This window comes from Xyrauchen texanus, chromosome 41 (genome assembly GCF_025860055.1).
Source record: "Xyrauchen texanus isolate HMW12.3.18 chromosome 41, RBS_HiC_50CHRs, whole genome shotgun sequence".
Classification (NCBI taxonomy): domain Eukaryota; kingdom Metazoa; phylum Chordata; class Actinopteri; order Cypriniformes; family Catostomidae; genus Xyrauchen; species Xyrauchen texanus.
In genome coordinates, this window is record NC_068316.1 from 26,319,560 (window position 1) to 26,343,390 (window position 23,831).

The 23,831-nt window shown below is 36.5% G+C and overlaps 1 protein-coding gene across 1 annotated transcript; it reads right to left on the reverse strand.

Annotated features, from left to right (window-relative positions):
* Positions 1-1,764: 1,764 nt before the first annotated feature.
* Positions 1,765-22,981, reverse strand: LOC127634182 (divergent protein kinase domain 1C-like). Its single transcript, XM_052113619.1, has 4 exons — positions 22,332-22,981; positions 8,358-9,092; positions 4,185-4,349; positions 1,765-2,991 (listed from the first exon to the last, which is right to left on the reverse strand). The coding sequence occupies exons 1-4, from the start codon at positions 22,542-22,544 to the stop codon at positions 2,731-2,733; spliced, it is 1,374 nt and encodes a 457-aa protein (XP_051969579.1). The 5' UTR covers positions 22,545-22,981; the 3' UTR covers positions 1,765-2,730.
* Between the last annotated feature and the right edge of the window lie 850 nt (positions 22,982-23,831).

Here is a 23,831-nt window from a genome sequence, read left to right on the forward strand (position 1 = left end):
TATCATTACAAAGACAAGGAAATTTTATTCATCTTTTTAATATTCTATCTTAAAATTATTAAAGTATGATTTTATGTCAGATGTGGTAAGATTTTTCCTTTGTACATGGACCGTTGGTATTCGGGTCCATCTTTTGATAATCTTTAAAGACTTTTGTGCTTATGATCTTGTATTCACAAATTCACTCTTGTATTTAGTCACAGGATAAAAACTGATGCTATGTCCACATTAATTGAGATCATCTGAAAACAACATTTGCGTTTTTGAAACGCTCTCTGTCTACACTGCCGTTTTCAAGCATTTTCCATCCACACTGAAATGTACTGTATGAAAACACTTAAATACCCTTACTGTGCATGTGAAAAATGTTCATTCCATGTACGATCTGAAACACAATTTCCTTCACCGAACAGCAATTCCGAGTAAACTTCCAGTCACCTTTAAAGGAAAGAATACATTTATCTTTAACAACACTATCAAAGTAAATAACAGCATTACAACATGAGCCGCCATCTTGATTGTTTTGGGATGAATGGATCACATGACTGGGTTACATGACAACAAATACATCATCGTTTTCAGATATATCTGTCTTCCCTGTCCACACTACAACATGAAGATGCCATTTTCAAATGTATTCACTTGGGAGAGCCTTTTCGAAAACTCTGTTTTTGCTGAACAAAAATGCAGTCTGAAACGCAGACGGAAGGCCAAATCGTTGTAAAAAAAGATGCATTTTCAAGAGAAAACGTATTAGTGTGGACATGACCTAGGTACATTGAGATCCATTCCAGAGCTTTAGATAAGTCTCCAACATTTCGCAAAGTCTGAAGAAACAATTATTCTACACAAAGCAGTTGATATAAACAACAGTGAAATGCAGGCAGTTGCAGAGCTCTGAATAATAAAACCTGCAGTTTGTTCCAGTTTTCTAATCATTGGAGACTGCGGTGTAAACAGTAGATATCTATGGGCACTGTGATTCATTATTTCACAGCTTTTCCACTCCACCTCCAAAAATGGAGGCTGTAATTGATAACATGCTTCAGTTCCTCAAGTATGTCAAAATTCCCAGTAAACAATCCTTAAGGAAATCTCAATAAAACAAACTATTGATCCTGAACAGTAATTATGTTTGAAGGATTTGTGCATTCTTATGCTTACATTTTTTTTTCTCCATTTGACATAAATTAGTCTCAAAACAATGTTTTAAATCAATGGACAACAAGAGATTGATATCTGAGGCTTTAGCTCTTCGGGTCCTAATGGTCAACACCAAATATGTGTTCTCATTGCCGTCAGCATGTTCTGAGCTTATCAAAACCAGAGCCCTGTCGTTGCCTTGGAGACACATAATTTGATGACCTCACAAGCCAAGCTTGGAAGTGTTTGAAGTCCAACTGAGACAGAAGAACATAAATCAGTGAAGTTCCCCATCAGGTTACATGTTCCTACCATGCAATGTCTCATCCTCCCCTTACCCGACATTTCTGTTTAGTCTTTCTTAAACTATATTTTCCTAAAAGACACCTGGAGGCAGATTGCAACCTGATCTCCTGTGCAGACGTAAATGTTGAAGATCTATCCAAACAAATCTACAGAGTTTTCCCCTTTTGTCAATAGGAACCAAATGTTGGTTTGATCTTTGAGCTTTCTGTTGCATTCTAAGTTGTGTTGATATGCTAACAAAATGTAATGCATCATGACAGTTGCAGCTGTGGTTTCGTTTTGGTAAGTAATGAAGTGGTAGGGTCATGACTGGGCCATGGTTTATTGAAATGCTTACACAAAATTACAGGTAGACAATTTCTCTCCAGCAAAAAACAAACAAAATTGAACATTAGCTAAAATGATCCAGAGTTTCCTTGATAGCCTTTTTCTTACATAACAGTAAGGGGCAAATCTACACCCTTAACAGAATTGTACATAACCATATAGCCAATATTAAACGGTTGGTTCACCCAAAAATAAAAATATGGAACAGAGTCATACAGGGTTGGAACACAACATGATCACACAATAAATCAACATGCCGCTTCTGAATGTTCATATACTCTGAAATTGACCCCATTCAAGCATCATCCACCATCAATAATTTTGTAATCAATTAAAATGTGTTAACCTTTCCCTTTGCCATTTTTATTATGCCATTGTTATGAGTAATCTTCGAGACACATTTCTGGTACCAAGGAAACCAGGAAGGGATCGTGTTCACTTCAACAATGCTGAGCATGATTTGGAGGTTGCATTATCAATCTAAAATAAAAATGCTACTCCATTGACAGTTAGGTTTAGGGTTTGGGTTAGGTGGTAGAGTTCATAGGACATGCATTTCTGTTGACTGTATTTCATTATTTACAACTAAAAATATAACTAGCCTTTGGCGCCACTCTGTGGACATTTTACCTCAACAGAACTTCTGGTTTCAGCCACTGGGTGCAGTGGTTAGAATTTCATAAGTAGACCAAATTCAGCAGCAAAATGTTGATCTTCTGGCCTAAATTTCACATTGTGATCATTCTGAATGAGATGAAGGGGAGTAAATGATGAAAAAATTTCCCTTTTTGCATGAACTAAAACTTTTAAAAAGACATATTTTAAAGATTAATAGTAACCTGCTATAATTATTTTTCAAATGTCGTGACTAGATATAGTCATCAGAAAAGTTCTCCAGCATTGCACAGGACTGAATTTGTTCTATTATAGCTCTTTTGAAGGTCCCAAGTTGGTTTAGAAGTTAAGTGCCGTATGGACTCGTCTTATATTGTGTTCCTGGCCTTCACCCTGGTTTCCTGTGTCCTCCTGAATGAGCTCCATGAGGAGAGCCTGTAGCTGCTGTCGTACCATCCACCTGCGCTCATCTTCTTCCCTGCCGTCTGTCTCTGCGCACTCCTGCACGGCTCGCTGCAGCTCCACCTGTAGAGGGAGCCCTGCTTTAGCACCAAGCAGCGTGGGAGAAAACCAAGGCCTGAAGATCTTTTCACAGATCACCTGCAGAGAGATAGAGAGTTGATATAGGAGCATGACAGGTATGGACTCTATAGGAAATGCTGAGGGTATGGATGTGGCCGTTAGCTTGATGCTGGTCTTATTTCATTTTTTCTGGAGCAATCATCAGCCATATTCGTTTTGTGTACTGTTTGAAACACTTGTACTGTGTGATGGTCCTCTTGACCTAACAGTATGTTATATAGTACACTATAATAATGTATTATTCTGAATGGCAGGCAAACTATGGAAAGATATAGATCACTAAGGGTTGCGTTAAGTGATCGAGAATGGAGAGATGGGTTCTGTCTCAGCCACCTTTGGCCTGGAGCTGGACTTGGTTTCCTGCAGCTAGCTCGTCTGATAGCTTGTTCCCCTACAGGTGAGTTGGCACTGACAACATGTGTTGACTGTGAACAAACCATAATGAACAGATGAAAGAGGTTGCATGACTATGGAGAAGCATCTGAATGTTTAAATTGACTAATAAATTGAGCAAAGTGTTGTCCGTATCAGACTGGCAGCATTCGAAATGAGTTATGTGTAACAATTCTACTCCATTTATTGTTGTTGTTCTATAATTATTTATCGCAAATGTTAGGTGAAGTAACATCTCTCAAAGACTTTAAATTAAAAATAAAAGCACAATGTGTAAAGCATAGTATATTAAATGCATTGCCAAATAAATAAATAAAATATTTTGGCTGTATCCAACAGTTGATGATGTTCTGTTACATGATGCACCTTTGTGATATCGTTTGATGATGTCACATAATTAAAGGTGTTTTCTGTGTTCGGTCAGCCCTGTTAACCCCCATTGTGTTTAATACCAGTAATGATAGTGCTATCTGATTCCCTTCAGCATTATCATGAACAATAAAAAATTCCCTGCATTTTTATTGGCTATGTTTACAGCTGAAGAATGATTGTCTCCTCCGGCTATTTTACTGGTATTCCTTTGAGAGAGTTATCCAAAAGTAAGTAATTATATTTGCTTTTTCAGAGCAAGCCAGCACCCTGCCACATGCTTAACCACTAACCACATACTCCATAGTTTTATTGAACAATTAAATATTGAATAATTGCTGCAAATAATTAAATAATTGTAGTATAACTACCTTATATTAAACTGAACAATAGAGGTGCAATAACATATCATAGTAATAACAAGTCAAAGTAATATGTGCCTCATCCACCTGAAGGTTGCTGTTTTTACGTTTTGGTCCACATCTGTTTTTACTTCTGTCACACATGGAAATGCAGTCAAAGAAGTTGCAGTCATTGTCAATGGTGCAGTTTTGCTCAAGTATGTCTCTCATTTTGGGCTCAAAAAAAGCCATGTCCACATCTATTGCCACCACCTGATCAAAAAATAAATAAATAAAATGAACAATTCAAAATATATACAATTACAAATACATCTACTTTGTGCATGACATGAGTAATTTTCAAACAATTGTTTACAGACAGATTGTTTCACTTTTAATTGACTATATCACAATTCCAGTGGGTCAGAAGTTTACTTAAGTTAACTGTGCCTTAAAGCAGCTTGGAAAATTCCAGAAAATTATGACCCCAAGCATACCTCCAAATTTGTGGCAAAATGGCTTAAGGACAACAAAGTCAAGGTATTGGAGAGGCCATGAAAAAGCCCTGACTTCAATCTGCTTGAAAATTTGTGGGCAGAACTGAAAAAGCATGTGTGAGCAATGAGGCCTACAAACCTGACTCAGTTACACCAGTTCTGTCTGGAGGAATGGGCCAAAATTACAGCAACTTATTGTGAGAAGCTTGTGGAAGGCTACCCAAAATGTTTGACCCAAGTTAAACAGTTTAAAGGCAATGCTACCAAATACTAACAAAGTGCATGTAAACTTCTGACCCACTGGGAATGTGATGAAAGAAATAAAAGCTGAAATAAATAATTCTCTCTACTGTTATTCTGACATTTCACATTCTTAAAATAAAGTAGTGATCCTAACTGACATAAGAAAGGGAATGTTTTCTATGAGTAAATGTCAGGAATTGTGAAAAACTGAGTTTAAATGTATTTTGCTAAGATGTAAGTTCTGAATATATATATATATATATATATATATATGTAAATATATTTGAAAGAATATTATACAAAATTGGTGCATAAAATTAACACAGCCCTCTACATAAACAGAAACTGACAATTAGGGCATATTCAAAGTCTTGGCCAAAAATATTGGCACCCTCTTTAAATAGGAGCATAGAAGGCTGTGAAAAAAATCTACTTTGTTTATGCTTTTGATCTTTTATTAAAACAAATTACAAAAATCTAACCTTAATTGAATTAAAACAACTGAAACTTGGGAAAATTCTTGTTTTTTTCCTCTTTTTTTTTCCTCTCCAAAACTCATTGGCCATAATAATTGGCACCCTTTCATTCAATACTTTTTGCAACCTCCCTTTGCCAAGATAACAGCTCTGAGTCTTCTCTTATAATGTTTAATGAGGTTGGAGAACACCTGGCAAAGGATCTGAGACCATTCCTCTATACAGAATCTCTCCAGATCCTTCGAATACAGAGGTCCATGTTGGTGGACGCTCCTCCTCAGTTCACCCCACAAATGTTATATGGGGTTCAGGTCAGGGGACTGGGATGGCCATGTCAGAATCTTGATTTTGTGGTCAGTGAACCATTTTAGTGTTGATTTTTATGTTTGTTTTGGATCATTGTCCTGCTGGAAGATCCAACCACAGCCCATTGTAAGCTTTCTGGCAGAGGCAGTCAGGTTTTGGTTTTCTATCTGTTGGTATTTGATATTTGAGTCCATAATGCCATGATGTCAAGGACCTCTGGCAGAAAAACAGTCCCACAATATTCAAGATGCATCACCGTGGGCATTGGGTACTTCATCTCTATGTACGCCAAACCCATCTCTGGTGTTTGCTGCCAAAAAGCTCTTTTTTTTGTTTCATCTGACCACAGAACCCATTTGCATTTGAAGTTCCAGCAGTGTCTGGCAAACTGAAGACTCATGTGTTTGTTGTTGTATGAGAGCAGAGCCTTTTTTCTTCTTGAAACCCTCCCAAACAACTTGTGGTGATGTAGGTGATTTTGACTTTCTGACCCCAAGACCCAACTCATTTCTGCATTTCTCCAGCTGTGTTCCTTGGAGATTCTTTGGCCACTTGAACCATCCTCCTCACTGTGCATGGAGACAATATAGACGCAAGTCCTTTTTCAGGCTGATTCCAAACATCTCCAGTTGATTGGAACTTGTTAATTATTGCGCTGATGGTGGAAATGGACATTTTCAATGCTTTGGTTAATTTCTTTTAGCCAGTTTCCATTTTGTGAAGCTCAACAACCTTTTGATCTATGATCAGAACTATAATCTTTAGTGTAACCCACTGGAACTGAGGATTAAGGGAATTTGGCCTGTGTGTTACCTCATATTTATACTCCTGTGAAACAGGAAGTCATAGCTGAACAATTTTATGTTCCTAGTCACCCGGGTGCACTAAAAATATGAAGGGGAATATACTTCAGATATATTGTACTCATAAGAAATTCTAGGGGGGCCAATAATTGTGACCAATGTGTTTTGGAGTGAAATATTTATTTAATAATGAGGTATTTCCCCTCTTTCAATTGTTTTACTTCAATTAAAGATTAGATTTTTGTACATTTTTTCGAAAGAAAGTTTTTTTTTTTTTCACAGACTTCTTTGCTCATATTTTCCAAGGGTGCCAATATTTTTGGCTACTGTATACTGTGTATAACGAAAATAGCTTTTTGAAGAGTGTCATATTAACACTGGAATAGTAACTGTCTGATGTCAGTTGTTTGCAATTGTTGTAAAACATTGAAGTGTTAACAGGGAATTAACAGCTTGATGAGAGAGTAATGCATGATAAGCTCTGCTGAAACATAACAAACATCACACTGGAATATGTTTTGTGTATTGTATCTAGACCTATACAGTATATATTTTTTGCATCTCATTATGAATAATATTCTGTGACAGTGTAATAGATGTGCTTTAAATGTGTTAAAAAAAATATTTTATGTTTTTTGTGCTAAGGTAAAATAACATGTACCTTTTTAAAACAGTAAATGCTAATAAAAATGTATTGCTTACATGTTTTAATGCATTTAACACAATCTTTCTTCCATTAAAAAAAAAAAAAAAAACTCTTAATCAAATTTGGCATACATGAAAAGTGGATAATTATGCCAATTTTGTCTAATTATAGCGATAAAAATGATAATCATATCAAGATGTTTTTTTTTATTTCTGTCCTGGATCAATTTCATGGACATGGATTACATCTGATATTGAAAAGCAACATTGTTATTAGCTATTCTCCATTCAAATCCCTGTAGGATCAGATTAGATTTGTGTCCAGGAAACTGTTTTAGAGGCTTCAAAATCAACTTTGAAGCAATAATCCAATTTATCACATTGCCATGAAGAGTTTACCACTTGGGTTTATTTATACATTAATCTGGCTAACAGGTTCTTACATTTTTCTGACCTCCAGTCTACAAGAAAAAAAAATATTACTATTTCACAATTACTAAGTCCATCAGTTCGCTACATAATGACAGTTTTTCAGAGATTTACTATTCGAGTTACGTATTATTTCAGTTATTCCAGGAACAATGATGCTAACACAAAGCTCAACAATAAGAATCAGGTCAGTAGTTCAGATTTGTACTTTTTCAGCCAACTCTGACCAAAACTCGACAAACAGATTTTAATAATCAAATAATCAAAACAGTTGGGACGTCTGTGTCTGCCTTAATATCCACATTAAGTGTATAGGCTCAAAAAGTCAAATGTTTTCGAGTTACATTGTCATCAGTGTCCATATCAAAGCAGCAAAGTTTTATATAACTATCATGTAGTTATAGTATAGATTTTTTATTAAATATAGTTTGGGGGAAACAAATCTTAGTTTTGAGCTAATCTGAGTTTTTTCCTTCCATACAAATAGATTTTTATACTATTCTGATAAAAAGTTTTTTTTATTACATTTCAGCAGAAAATAAAAATATATATTTATACTGTGTTTTTCAATAAATATTAAGATCATTTTTTTCTCAATTCCTCATCTACAGTATATTAGCCAGTTAACTTTACATAAGTGACTTTTCAATCAGCACAATTTTAATTGTTGCAGATGACTATTTTCAATTCATCACATATATCCAAATGTTTAAGTTTGTATGGCAAAAAACACATTCGCATGATTATCTCATTGGCAAAACACAGTACCGGTCTCAGCTACAGTAGTTTGAAACTCTCTCACACCAGCCCTGGACCATCAGGCCATTTTTACTGTTGAAACAGTATTACAACATCTGTGAGATCTTGGGTGTGTTTACTCACCGTCAGGTCCTTCCTGATAGCAAAGTTTTCTGGCTTGATATCACAAAGGTGCAAGCGGTGTGAAAAGTCATTGTCAAAATGCTCCACCATCTCTAGAAAGCTCAGGGCCACTCTGGGTACCATATCTCTTGCGTTTAACGTCCTTTCCTCCCCACTCCAGGGGCTCGGTGATGGGCTGAGCGACAGCTCCTCCAAAGAGAAGATGTTTTGGTCCCACGTGTGTCCAGCCACCAAGTACTCCACGGCATAAAAGTGACCACATGAGCCTAGGATCTTGGCCACATGGTGGGTTAAATCCTGTAGCACTTTGAGGAACGTGTACTCCTCTTGTTGAAGCAGAGCCCAGAGCGAGGCCAGTTCCGCTCGCGAGTAAGTCCTCTCTTTCTCCTTCAGCCTCTGGCCCCAGAGTCGTGGCAAAGTCAAATTAGTTCCTGTCTCCAAGCCAAGAGAGTTCTTGATCTCCAGGGTGGCATAGAAGACAACATCCAGAGGTGAGAGCTCTTCCTCGCTCCCTATCCCTCCAGCTGCATCCTGGTACTCTAGCAGAGCTAAAGCCTCATAGGAAGAGAAATTCTCCAGCTTAGACTTGAGAACAACAGGCACTCCACGCCAACTGGCGGCCATGACCTTCTTGCCATTCTCATAATAGAGGCAGCGTTTGTATTCCACTTGACCGGTCACACAGAGGTCTTCGCAGAGGTCACCGGTCAGTACTCCCTGCTGATACTCGTCACACTGAAACAGAGACACATCAACTTACATTCCAGTTTTGTCGTAGGAGGCTAAATGGAATCTGTGACTGTAGTTGGGTGGATCTCATGAAAACTTTCAAAAATATGTTCACTCTATAATCTAAATAAATATGAAATTATATTTTAGCTAACCCTTCTTTTTGGTGAAAATTACAAACTGTTAAAAAAAGACTTGGTAGAATGCACTAGAAATATAGCATACTGAGTTTGATTATAAACATGAATATTGCAATAGGCTTTTTTTTGTTGTTGCACCAAACAGAAAGCCTTTTAAAATAGCATGTCTACCAATATAGCACCTCAATACCAATGTTGATAATATTCTTTGCAGTAGAAATAGTGTAAACTTTCATTTTGAGTGAAAAAAGCTGATAATCTGAATACTTACACATTGCATCTTTTTGAAATGAATACAGAATCATGGTTTTCATTTGAAAGTATTTTTATTTCATAATATAAAATGTCTCCTTGGTGGATGAAAAATTAGTGAATAAGCCCATAGACTTCTATTGAAAGGGTTCCCACACATATTTTGGGATCAGGATGTCATTAGCCCCTTTCACACATACAGCCTTTTCCAGAAAATGTACTGCAATTCTCTGGTTAGAGGTCATGTGTGAACACAACCCTTGTGAAAATACTGGTATATTTAGCTAAAGTAATTTCCCATAATGAAAAGTTGTATCATAAGTTTCCTTAAGGATGGTATGTGTGAACTGAGCCATCAAATTACCTGTTTCAGTTCTATGAGGTCAGGACGCGCTGACGTAAGAAAGTTCTGATTGAAATAACTCACAAATTTCTCAGATAGTGAAACTAGAGCGCTTCTCTTCATCCGAGATGAAGAAATTTGCAGACAGCTTAGAGGAACAGTAAGCTATTTTGTTAAGTACAATTAATTCACCAGCCTCCTTTGGGATTGCGCAGACCTCTTTGTAGCGATATACATACACATTACTGTGCTTTTCAGCCGCAGATAGGATGTCTGCCTTCGGATGCTAGCGACAGCATTTTGCTCTCTGTAGTTCATTAGTCTATTGAAGTCATCGCATGCGATGCCGTGAGTCTCGAGCAACTGCATAAATGTGAACATTTGCCAAACAATTTATAACATCACTAAAATTACCAACGCTAATGTTCAGATACAAAATAATACCCTGCCATTTTTTCAAACAAGAACCCTACATTTCCAGTGCATCCATGTAGATGTAATTTCCAGCAAATTATATCACAGAGTTTAACTGCATTTGGTGCTGATGTGTGAATGGTACTTGCAAAACAGAAAAAAAATATGGAAAGTCATTCCATGTGTGAGTAGCACATGTGGAACATTTGCCAGTAAAGACAACCCAATGATTTTCCTGTAATTTACCTGGTTGTATGTGTGAAAGAGCCAAAGAGATTTTGGTATTGGGCATCTTTTATCTTGGGCTAGTAAGCAACCATCTAGCAACAATTTAGTAATGCTTTAACAACCACCTAATGGTTAGCAACTAGTAACATGCTAATAGCCACCCAAAGTGCCCTGGCATTGCATAAAAATGAACAAGAATCATATAAATGTAAGACTTTTTTACTTATTATTTTTTCAATATCAAAAATGGTTAAGTGTCCAAGTTTAGATAGATAGATAGATAGATAGATAGATAGATAGATAGATAGATAGATAGATAGATATTTATAAGGAACACTATGGTCCTAATAAAGTGCCAGATTTGGTCTTCTGCTGTTGTAGCCCATCCTCAAGGTTCGACATGTCATAAATTCTGAGATGCTATTCTTCTCACTACAATTGTACAGAGTGGTTATCTGAGTTACTAAAGACTTTCTGTCGGCTCAAACCAGTCTGGTCACTCTGTTGACCTCTCTCATTGACAAGGCGTTTCTATCCACAGAACTGGCGCTCACTGGATGTTTTTTTGCTTTTGGCACCATTCTGAGAAACTCCCAGGAGATCAGCAGTTACAGAAATACTCAAACCAGCCCATCTGGCACCAACACTCATGTCACGCTCAAAATCACTGACATAACATTTTTTTCCCCCATTCTGATGGTTGATGTGATCATTAACTGAAGCTCCTGAACTGTATTTGCATGATTGTATGCACTGCACTGCTGCCATATGATTGGCTGATTAGATAATCGCATTAATATGTAGTTGTACAGGTGTTCCTAATAAAGTTCTCAGTGAGTATTTACTGTATATATAAATATACTGTATATTTACAGTATCATATGTTGGGGATTTTGAAGTACATGGGCTCAGTTGTAAGTGTACAGGTCAAAATGTTCATTGTTAGTCAAGAAACGCCCTGCACATTGACATTAACTCATTTCCAGCATATACTGTATGTCTTTGATGTGTCCTGTTAAACTCATTTCCTGTGCTTTAAAGCTATTTTTTAATTAATTGCAATCTTAATTCCATCTCATGTCACACATATTGAGTATGTGCCTATTTTGAGATATAGTTCCAATGCCAACTGTCAGCATATTTTACCTTCATGCATATAATCCACATATTTAATGTCACAAAACTGTCAAATAATCATTTTCAAGTACTGTGTTAAGCGGATTTACGACAGTTGTACTTTCTCTCTCTCGTTTTTCCTCTTTGACCCTCCTATGAAAAATGAGCTAATTACTGGTTGTCTCTGCAGTCTGCACATATTTATATGTTTGCCGACTCAGGGGGCTCCGGGTGATCTGTGTTCCAGAGAGATTACACTCCAAGTCCTCTTCTGCCACCTTCCAATATAAACAGCGGTCACCCCCACTTTGGATATAAGGGGCCGGTCTGAGCAGCTAATGGTCTCACATTGCCATTGGCATGTTAATGATCTTTTTTCCATATCATTATCAATCAAAATGGTGTTTTGGATGGCCCTCAATCTTTTCCTGGTTCCCTTACATTAAATATGTCCTCCATTTACAAAAACCATAAAAAAACTTGTATGTATTTTTCTCTTTTAACAGGAACTATACACATTTTTGCTAATTATGCTTGCTTGTAAGAAGATTTGAAGAAAGTGACTCTTGCTCATGCAAAAGTCCCAAGCACGATCCTAGAGTGTTGTGGGTAATTAACAGGGCATTGCAAAGGTGTTAGGAGTGGTGTTTTAAAGTGTTGTTAATGCAGTTGCAAGGGTGTTCTGTAGCGTAGTGGTAGTTCTGTTAGGAAGACTCGTAGCATACACCATTCATACAATTCAGGCATCTCGTCCAATCATAATCCAGCATCTTCTTTATAAATCTGCAGCTGACGCTTATCACGTCATTTGCGTTGTTTTCACCCCCATCCACCCCTTCACCACCAGTTTAAGTTCCTCTAACTTGCAATTCGTCTTCCGGCAGGATCTGACGGTTCAAGCGAGAATCTGATCACAGAACCGTAGGATGGGACTTACGCCAAAGGAAACTATTCTATCCCCATATTATGATTATTCTCTGGAGTATTTCTGGTAGAAAAGGATCAGTTTGCTTAGTTCTGCCCATTTTATCATCCACCAGATGAAAAATGTAAGACTGGTCACTTAGAAAAGTACAACCTGATCTCATGGAAGTATGTGACTATGGGGACATTTTTGATAAAATATATCCTGTGGTTCTTAACAAATATCGTGGCAGTTATTTGGTGAAATTGTCCACTGTGTGGAGCTACAAGCAAGTCAAATTTTGTCCTATCAGATGAGGTTTTTAAGGTAATGCTCTCCTACCCTAAACCCTAAACCTAGTATGTAGTGTCATAAAAAGCAAATGTTAGGTAAAAAAAAAAAAGCTCAATTGCTGAAAAAACCACATTGGCCCACGTGTTGACTCATGTGCTCTTCAAGGGCCGGTTGTATATGTGCCTGCCAAATTCCACACATCCATTTTAATTCCCTGAATTTTTCCGGCTTTACATAACATGGGACAACAGTTATTTTTAGCCCCTGTTTGCATGTAAACTGTCCCATCATGAGGTCTGGATATAATTAGGATGAATGGCTGCCCTAAAACTAATGTATGTTTGTGTGTTCAGTATAAAAAATAAAGGTAAATGTGTTCAGGAACTGTTGAGTCGCATAAATCTCTTTCTGTTTGGTAGAAATCAGACAACGTGTGACTCATATGCCATAAATCATTGCTATGTTTAAAATCTAATGGTCATACTGACCGAAACCAAGAGACCACCAAGTACTGGATAGGATTGTATGTTGGTTTTTCCATCAATCAGGTCACTTCGATAAGGAACTTCCTTTAGGCCCAACTTCGGGAAGTCACATCTAATATGGGACATTTCAAAGTATGACTTGGAGGAGCTGCTTAAGATGGATGATATGGGACAGTTGGCATCCCTATTCATTTGTGAACCACATTACAGTCACACTGTGTGTTTTGCACTGTAGATTAAAAAGAACAGGTCATACATTCGGGAATCAAACTACACTGTACAGCGCTTGTGGATTCGAACGAACCAGCTCATAACAGTTATTCATTTGTTAATGGGACTACACTGGTCGGACTGTGTGTTTTTCGCTGTTGATTCAAAAGATTGGCTCATAAGAGTCATTTGTTGGGGAATTGGACAACAGTGGTCGCGTTGAATGTTTCTCTTTGTAGATTCAAAAGAATGGCTAAAAAGAATCATTCATACGGGAATCAAACAACACCTGGTCACGCTGTAGATTTAAAAGAACCTGCTTATATGAGTCATTCATTCAGGAATTGTGCCCCACTAGACACGTATGTTTCACGCTGTAGATTCAAAAGAATGGCTCATAAGAGTCATTGGTTCGGGAATCGGACAACACTGGTCATACTGTATGTTTCATGCTGTATATTCAAAAGAATGGCTCATAAGAGTAAATCGTTCGGGAATCAAACTACACTTGCCAAGCTGTAGACTTAAAATAACCTGCTCATTTAAGTAATTGCTTCAGGATTCAAACTACACTGGTCACGCTGTAGATTCAAAAGAACCAACTCTTTGTTTGTTAATCAGACTACACTGGTCGCACTGTGTATATTGCATTGTTGATTTAAAAGTACGGCTCAGAAGAGTCATTCGTTCGGGAATCAAACTACACTGGCCAGGCTGTATGTTTCTCATTGTAGATTCAAAAGCATAGCTAATAAGAATAATTCATACGGGAATCAAATGACATCTGGTCATGCTGTAGATTCAAAAGAATGGCTCAGAAGAGTCATTCATCTGGGAATTGGACTACAATGGAGGCATTGTTTGGTTCGTGCTGTAGATAAATACTTTTTCATAAGAGTCATTTGTTCTGGAATCAAACTACACTGGTCACAAGGTTGAAAAGAATGGCTCATAAGAGTAATTTGTTTAGGAATTGGACTACATCGCTGTATGTTTCGAGCTGCAGGCTCAAAAGAATGGCTCAGAAGAGTAATTCATTTGAGAATCAAACTACAATGTATTTATTGTATTTTGTATTTATGCATTTGGCAGCTGCTTTTATTCAAAGTGACTAACAGTGCACTTATGACAGGGACAATCCCCCCGGAGCAACCTGGATTTAAGTGCCTTGCTCAAGGACACAATGGTGGTGGCTTTAGGGATTGAACCAGCAACCTTCTGATTACCAGTTATGTGCTTTAGCCCACTATGCCTACCACCACTCCAACAATATCATTGCACTGTGTGCAATAATCATTGCACACAGTAGATTTAAAAGAACCTGCTCAAATGAGTCATTTGTTCTTATTACACTTATCAAACAGTATTTGTCACTCTGTAGATTCAAAATAACAGCTCAAAAGAGTTATTCAATTAGGAATCGGACTACACTATTTGCACAGTAGATTTAAAAGAATCAGCTCGTAAGAGTAATTTTTTCAGGAATCAAACCACACTGGTCACATTGTGTGTTTTGCACTGTAGATTCAAAATAATGGTCTAATAAGAGTAATTTGGTCAGGAATCGGACTACACTGGTTGTGCTGTGTGATTCAATGGAGGGGAATCACTACCACTTAATTGTGCATCAAGAAACACGTTAAGAGTATGTTAGCACAATGTACCGCCTGTGTTGGCCAAAAAAAATAAATACAACTATCGTGAAAATCATACGCTTCCACTATTTATTTTTAAAAATGAAACCTCTTCCAAATAACATCTGGTTCTAGGTTCCCGTGAACTTGAGGGGCTGAGAAGTTAATTCTGAGAAAAGTTCTAGAATCATTTGTTTGCATATTTTGCTATCTAATGCAATGACGTTCATATATTTTTAAGGGTGACTTAAGTGTCCAAAAGTATCCAAATAAATTGAGGCAACTTTATATACTTTGAATAGTTTATATTTTGTAAATATACAGTACGTTTCAAAAAGTCTAGATTTTGCTCATTGACAATATGACTTGCTAAACACAATTTATAAAAGCTGCTCATGTCTGAATAAGGATATTTTAAAATAAGTCAGAGTTGTTGATGTCATGGAAAAATCTACCACCGGGGGAATATTTTTGGCTTTGGCTTTATGACATCTGTACCTTGAGTAATGTTCTAAATATCAACTCAAACCTAGACAGAGCTCATCAGTCAACAGACTTTTGGTACTACAATATTTTTTACACTGATATATTGTGCTTATCTCAGTGAAAGTCACTGATAAAAGTGGATTGTTAAAATACTGAAGTCTGTGAAGATGTGAAACAAAAAGGAAACAATATTTTCTTTATTCTTCTGAGCATGTAAGGTAATGATTAAACAATAAGCCTATTGTACTCCATAAGGCTCTTGTACACCATACAGTGGCAGACAAAAAAGTAATATTTCAACACTGAAGCCACACTTAATAATGCATTGATTACATTAGAAAACATAAAATATAAAATCAAGAGGATTCTGTTAACAAATGATGCTAGAAATCTTCTCAAAGTCTATTTCTTAGCTATTTTTGCAATTACTTTTAACCAACTGGTCCAATGGGGATTTCTAGTGTATGTATAAGTTTAGTTTCCCTCAAGTTCACTCAGGTGGCCTAGCAGAGTAACCACAGCTGTAATGAATCACATTGACTACAGTATGAACATGTTCCACCAATGTCTGACAACCAAATGTGTTCACAACTTTTGTGGGAAACACTCTACATTAAAGTTCCCTTTGTTAAGGGCTTATAAATGGGTAATAACAAAATTTATAAAAAAGGGTGTCTTTCTTGTGATGCTTTCTCGATAGTATACATTTTGACTTACACTAATTAATACTTTTAATAATAAAAAAAACATGATTTATCTCACAATGTGCAAACACAGAGTATTATAGTGAGGGGTTGTGTAATTTTGGTACAGTGCACTTTGTTTATATTCATTACTTAATGTCTTGACTCACTACACACTGTCTTGTCATAAGAATGGTGCTACTCCTTAACTAGTTACCTAAAGTCCTCTGCAAAAACACTTTTCCTGTCTTTGTGATCATTCACAGCATATATCATATAATAATGCCTGATGACCATTAAACCTTCCTGAACTTTTATGTTTATATGTTTCTAATGATGGCAACTCCTTCATATCTGTCCATTTTACAATAAGGTGCATTTTTAAAGGTTACTCATGTTGAATAAGTGTTTATAATTATTTATAACATGTGAGGTAATATGGCTCACTATTTGATAGGTATTACATGAAGGTAAAACTGATATGCATGTTGTTATAACCACATATAAATGATTTATAATGCGTTTACAAAACCTTTACAAACCCTTAACAAAGAGAACGCCTTGTGTCTTAAGAATACCACAATCACACGTTCACAGCCAAGTCCAAAATCACAGGAACTTGAAAGAAGTTTCAGAGAAGTATACTAATTAAAATGTTAACAATCATGTTTAAAAATCTAATAGAATAACTATTTTGTTTTGCAAAAATGCAGGGAGCGTGAAACCAACTCCAAAACAATGATCTTTGCATGAAAGTCAATCAAGTTTGTGGACTGCGTCCTCATTGCATGAAAGACCATCTGTGCTTAACCTTCACATTACATTAGAAACAAAGAAGGAAACTGTGTCGAGACCCTCTGACAGACCACCATTAAAAAGAAAAGCTACATGCTGAGGTGTGTTTTATGATCTCATGCCAAGAATCCTATTACATATACAGTAGGCCTTGTTGCACAGGTGACAGATGGTACCGCTGATTAAAAAAGGTCTTGTGTACTTCAGCGAGTAATAGCCCAATGGTTCTGAGCCACATGCTGTGAGAAACCATAAACAGCTTGTGTAAATGTGCATTACTCTTACTTGTTTATTACTGTAATGTTCAACCTCTTACACAAGCTAACTGTTTGACGGGCTGTCAAAAGGTTTTTCCCAATCATCAGCTTTAGTGTTTTAGAGATGCAACAATAAGAGTTTGAATGATGGATAACTTACATTATCATAACTTAAACCTCATTGAATGGATTTGGTCTCAATTAGAGCTATTTGCAATCTGAATTTAAGTCATGCAGATTTTGCAGGTTTTCCTGCAGTGTGTGTGTGTGTGTGTGTGTGTGTGTGTGTGTGTGGCCATAGGAGGAAAAGAAAGCTGTAACTACTCTGAAAGATTTGATTCAGTTTATGCATTTCTAAAACAACATCTCATGTGACTAAAAAACAACTGCACTTTTAAATTGCTCTGGTGTGACAATTCAAAAGAAAATCGATTAAACAAACGATACTGTAATTACTGTAATAGTTTTATCAGGAATGGTACTTTAATAATGTATCTGTGTTTGCTACATCCCCGTCAACACGATTGACTATTGAAAGAATAATCAGTCACGTGACTCCCGTCAAATCAAACCGTGAATAAAGAACGTAAACTGCAGCAGTAGACCTGTCGCCAACTGCTATTAATCATGGACGAGGTGGGGGTAAATGTGGAGGATGCCTCAAGTAGCAATTCAACACCTGGTTGGCCGCACCTGGCTGAAAGGGGTTTTCGCAATGAAAATGAAGAAGAGCAATTTCGTGATTGTGTTGTGTTAGCTTTGCTTTTCAAAGCCAGTCGAGATATCTGCATTCAAGAATTTTACCTCTAATTTGAAGAAACATATCAAGGGACATTTCAGATTTCTGCTTTCTAGATTATCTATATCTATAATGTAGCCTGTAAATTAGCTATCAGTGAAATTATTGGGCTGCTGTGTGAGAACGGCAATGTTAGCGATCTTTATTATGGCACTGCAATGTAATGAGCATTAGCTCGCTATGAGCGCATAAGATTAGGTTAACCAATACATACATAGTGTCACATATTCATTTGTGACAGTTGATAAACCGTGCAGCAGCGGGGCGTCACATATCTGTGTCTTAGGAATTGACAGATTTTAAATCTGCTTTCTTGCTGAGCTGCCGACACGGAGAGAATCAAAAATTAACATTCTCATCAAGTTTTTGACTAGACAGTCCACTCTGACTACGTCTCGATTGATATATTCAATCTGGTTTTCATGCTGAGTGATCCAAAGTGGATGGGCTAATGTATATTTTGAATTCTAAACTACTTTCTATACTCCCTCTAGGTTGCGGGATGTGACAGAGACTTTTTCTGCTCGATGGTTTTTGCATCCTTTGCATTGTTTTGAACATAGTGTTTTCTGCTCAAAATTAACTCGCTATGTGGGCATAGTTTTTTTCATACATTGTGATTTATGAATCAGTGTACTAAAAATATCTTTTTCATCTTTTGATCTCTATAATCATGTCTCCCTGTTATTTTTTGTTGTGTTTATCATAAATAAGTGAAGTGAAAGTTACTTAATTTTGAAATCTGTTTTATTTATTTAGCAGAGAAAACATCCATACTCAAATCAAAGGAGCTTAATGAATGCATATCGGAAAAAAAGAGTTTTGCAAGGACAAAGGTGCAAAATTTTATTTTTGTATAAGGCCCTTGTTTTTTAAAAGTTGGCGGTAAAAAATAAAACTGTTGGAGGATATAAATATATACCTGGAGTGATGGTGGTGTAGTGGTCTAAGCACATAACTGGTAATCTGGTAATCAGAAGGACACTGGTTTGAGCCCCACAGCCACCACCATTGTGTCCTTGAGCAAGGCACTTAACTCCAGGTTGCTCTGGGGGGATTGTCCCTGTAATAAGGGCTCTGTAAGTCGCTTTGGATAAAAGCATCTGCCAAATGCATAAATGTAAATATATATATATATATATTTTTGTTTTTTACAAACCATAAAAGGGAATACGAATGACAGTATGTATGCTGCATTTTTTAATTGCTTTAGATAACAGTGTCTGCTAAATTAATAAATGTATATAACATTTTGGCATCCTTCAGCTGCAAGTTTTTCATTTTATTCCCACTCTGTAAATTCATGGATAATTAAGGATTGATGTGAGGAGCTTTGCATGTCAACATGAAATAGGAATGCACTCAAGCAGAAATATAAACTCAAAAGGCTGTTATTTAACTAATCTTTTCGAACATCATATTATTGAGCAATGAAAATAAGCAGCACCGATTATTATATTATTTTAATGTTAAGCATTTGTGAGAGCCTTCAAATTCTGAAAACATCTTGTTTTGTGGTCAAGAGTGATGTATTCTGCCGCCATGTCTAACTGTCTATTTGCTCTGTGTATACTAAAATGTTGAAATAGTTTTTTTGCTCTTAAAAGTATAATGCTAACCATTAAAAATAAGGTTCAATTTATTAATATTAGTAAATGCAGGTATCAAGAATTAACAATGAACAATATATTTTACAGCATTTATTAATCCTTTTTAATGTTAATAAATAAACCACAATTGTTCATTGTTAGTTCATGTTAGTTCATAGTGCATTAACTAATGTTAACATAAACTTTTGATTTTAAATATGTATTAGGATATGTTGAAATGAACATTAACCAAGATTAATAAATACTGTAAAAGAATTGTTCAGCGTTTGTTCATGTGAACTAATGTTAACAAATTGAACCTTATTGTAAAGTGCTACCAGAATATATATTATATATATATAGATGTTTATATAAGGAAGTATCTCACTGTCAATATTCCTTATACTGTTGGTGTTTAACTGCAGAATCTCAAACTGTGGATGTTGGTTTCCAAAATATATCCCACTAAACATTCCTAGAACATTCTAATTGACTAAAACCCAACAATGACAGCAGTCAGGGAGTTATTTAGATTGTATCCTTCAAGTCATTGCCAAAATGTCAAATACCCCATAGTTATCTCCACCCTGTCATTAATTTGCATTCCATTGATTTGCAACTGGTGGAGTTAAAGTTTATTCTTGAAATTTTTGTTGATCTTGTAACAAATTAGTGCTGTGCACAACTAACACAGATTTTGAAACATCATGAAGTATAAACTGCATGCCTCTGCACAAAAATCATGAATCAGATGGCTTTAAATTGTGCACTAATTTCAGTTAGTTTACAATAGCTACATTGAATGCATCTGCCATAGTTACATTATAATTAGTATTATAATTTGTATTTTTTTTATAGTAAAAACATATATATATATATATATATATATATAAAAATACAAATAATTGCTTGAAATAACTTTTGCACACATTTTGCAGGACCAGTCAATAATAATAATAATAATAATAATAATAATAATATTAAAATTATTCATATTATTCATATTATTATTAATAGCAGTAGTAGTAGTTGCTGCTGCTGTATTTTAGTTATCATTATGATGAATTCAATATGTTTTATTTTATCTGATTTGATCAAAACTTTACTATTTATCTCTGAAATAAAAGATGCATTAGAGTAAAATGTCTTTGAATCTTCTCATGGTAACACATTTAGTTTCAGTTAAGACAGTTTTACGCTAACTGACTTCATCAATGGGATGATGCCAGTAATTACCTTCCAATCACACGAACTGCTGTTCCCAATGATTCACTGGTTGACTGATTAATCCCATGCAACGCTTTGAGTATCATTTGGTGGAAGTTGGTTAAAATTCCTTGGGGAATTTCTGTAACTGCTACTCGACAAAAATGTTCTCCTTATTCATTTAGATTTTTAAAAACTAGCTAATCAACATTTTTCTGAATCATGAGAACAGAGTTTCTAAAAGATTCTAAAATTTGAAAAGTGAAAGTTTACCTCTTATAATATGTTTCAAATCTAGCCAACACGTTAAGTGTAGCCAACATTTGATACATTCTAATCTAAGGCCACATCTAAACTAAGATGTTTTTGTTTGAAAATGCATCAAATTTCACTACGATTACACCTCTTATTCCAATTAGAACAACAGTTTTCCTCCACTGAAAATGGGACATTTCTAATACGTTCTTCATACAACATGCTTCATAAAACAATGACCTTACAAAACTGAATACAAAAAGATACTGTACTTCCACACTAATCCTTTTGTGAATCATTTGGTGGAAGTTAGTCAAAATCCCCTTCGGTATCATGATAACTGCTACACAACAACTGATTTGCTGATATACTGTATAGAAACTTTATCTTTTTTATTTAATTTTCACATTTTTTGCTTTAAGAGTCTGTAAGCTGAAAGTTTTTCTCTTTTGTTCTAAATCTAGACCACATTTTAATTTAAGCCTATATTTATACATTCTAATCTAAGTATGTTTGTGTTTTATTTGGTGGGAGGTTGGTAAAAAGTCCCTATAAGACAGCTAATTTGCTGGCAGATCAACCATTCTTCTTACTGATGTAAAGTGTTTGTTTGCATTTTCAATGATGATCCATACTGTGAAAGTCTAAATGTTAAATGCACTGTTTCTCAATGCATGTACTTGTGTTCCTTTGGACTCGTTTGATGTCATTATCCAACATAAAAAAATACAAATTAAATAAAAAGATTTTAGATATGAGGTTGTTGAATCTACATATCGCAGCACATCTCAAAATTCACATATATGCATTCAAGAGTATGTCCATCTGTCATTCTGAGGTTAATCTTTCAAGATATCTAAACAAGACCAGTTGTCCAAAGACTGGTCATCTTTGCATTCTTAGCATTGAGAAACCCAACATTTTTCTCCTACATTATGTTATATATCTAGCCTACATTTTACATATTCTAATCTAAACAAATCCAGACAAGCACTTTATTTGTTCACTCTTGTCTTTTCTAAGTTGAGCAAGACTGACAATTTAATACGTTGTTTATTAATAGGACTTTGTGTTATGATACAACATTGTGCAATACTACTGTATATCAAATTCAATTAATCAGAAACAAGTGGAGGATTAAAAAATGACCCTTACCACCCTCTGCAGAATCTGTTTGCTCTTGTCATCGGTGCAGAAGTCAGAGAACATGTTCCTGTGAACGAACACCATACTGTTGAGGAAGAGCCAAAAGGCCAGCCAGAGCAGAACTATGAGCAAAGCGCTCCTACGGCACACCTTCACCCCCAGCCACCTGAGGACGGATCCCCCGTGGGGCGACCCCAGGGCCCTGCGAAGGGACCACCACATCTGTCAGGACCCCCTGCCGCAGGAGCCCTCTGCCCCCTGTTCCACTCAAGGATCTGGTGGAGCTGTGGTTCTGCCTCAGGACTCCTTCCGCTGACATCTGTGGTGATCGTGGTGATGTTGTTGAGGATATCTACCTTGCTGCTCTTCCAGGGGGTCAGCGTTTGCGATTAACCTCCTTTCTTCTTGGGGAACTTGCATACCTGGTTGGACTGGTCTGCTGCTGCACTATGCTGAGCAGCATACAAATATCTTTCTCAGCCAGCTTCCTCTCCGTCTTTCCTGCATTTGTTTTATGAATGCAAGCAGTGGTGTGTGAAGAATTCGTCAGTGTCTGGGACAAGAGACACTCTTTGTATCTCATTCACCACTTTACTTCCCTCGTTTCCCCAAGTTCTCTTGTATTTTCTCACCTTATTTCCACAATTACAGTCCTCCAATGTTTCTCAATGTTCTCCAGTGTCTTGCATTCTCTTTTCCACCTCCTCTTTTCTCTCTCTCTCTCTCTCTCTCTCTCTCTCTCTCTCTCTCTCTCTCTCTCTCTCTCTCTCTCTCTCTCTCTCTCTCTCTCTCTCTCTCTCTCTCTCTCTCTCTCTCTCTCTCTCTCTCTCTCTCTCTCCCTCTCTCCACCTTTTTTCCCTTTGCCTCCCGCCCCCTTTCTTGAGTGCTTGCCTCCTTTGGGTCGCCTTCTCTGTTTCCAAGGCAGCCGGGCCTTTCCTGCCGGCACACAGACCCCTTCTGGGCTGTGGCTGCAGTGTGCTCTGCCAAATCCGTTTCTTGTGCCAGGCATTTGAGATGCAGAGCACTCCAATCCTCAGATTTCTCCAAAAATCCTGTTTGCGTTTTAAAAGTGAAGTGTACATTTTCTGCCTCATCAGCATCACCAAACGGAATTGGTAATTACTGAAAAATAATGAATGTTTACAAACTGATCAAGCTGGAAATAGATTTGTTACTACAGAATGTTCCAGAACTGTACCCTAAATCGACCCCATTAATCTCGTGGTGTTACTGAGGAAACCAGGAAGTACTCACATTCACATAAGATGAAGGCGATCAGGCATTGACAGAAGATACATCTAAAGTCTGTAATGTTGATGAATCATCATTGTGTAATTAGATAATTATCTAATAACGATTGTTTATCATGTTTAAAAATAAGTAATAATTGTATTAATAACCCCAGTGAGCAAGCTGAAGGCGACTGTGGCAAGGAACACAAAACTCCATAAAATGTAGATTAATGGAGGAAAAATAACCTTGGGAGAAACCAGACTCACTGTGGGGGCC

Excerpts from the sequence above, each read along its gene's own strand:
- LOC127634182 (XM_052113619.1), bottom strand. The coding sequence starts at position 22,544 with ATGTGGTGGTCCCTTCGCAGGGCCCTGGGGTCGCCCCACGGGGGATCC. Across the intron at positions 9,093-22,331 it reads AACAGATTCTGCAGAGGGTG|TGTGACGAGTATCAGCAGGG; the intron begins GTAAGGGTCATT and ends TCTCTGTTTCAG. Across the intron at positions 2,992-4,184 it reads GTAAAAACAGCAACCTTCAG|GTGATCTGTGAAAAGATCTT; the intron begins GTGGATGAGGCA and ends ATCTCTCTGCAG.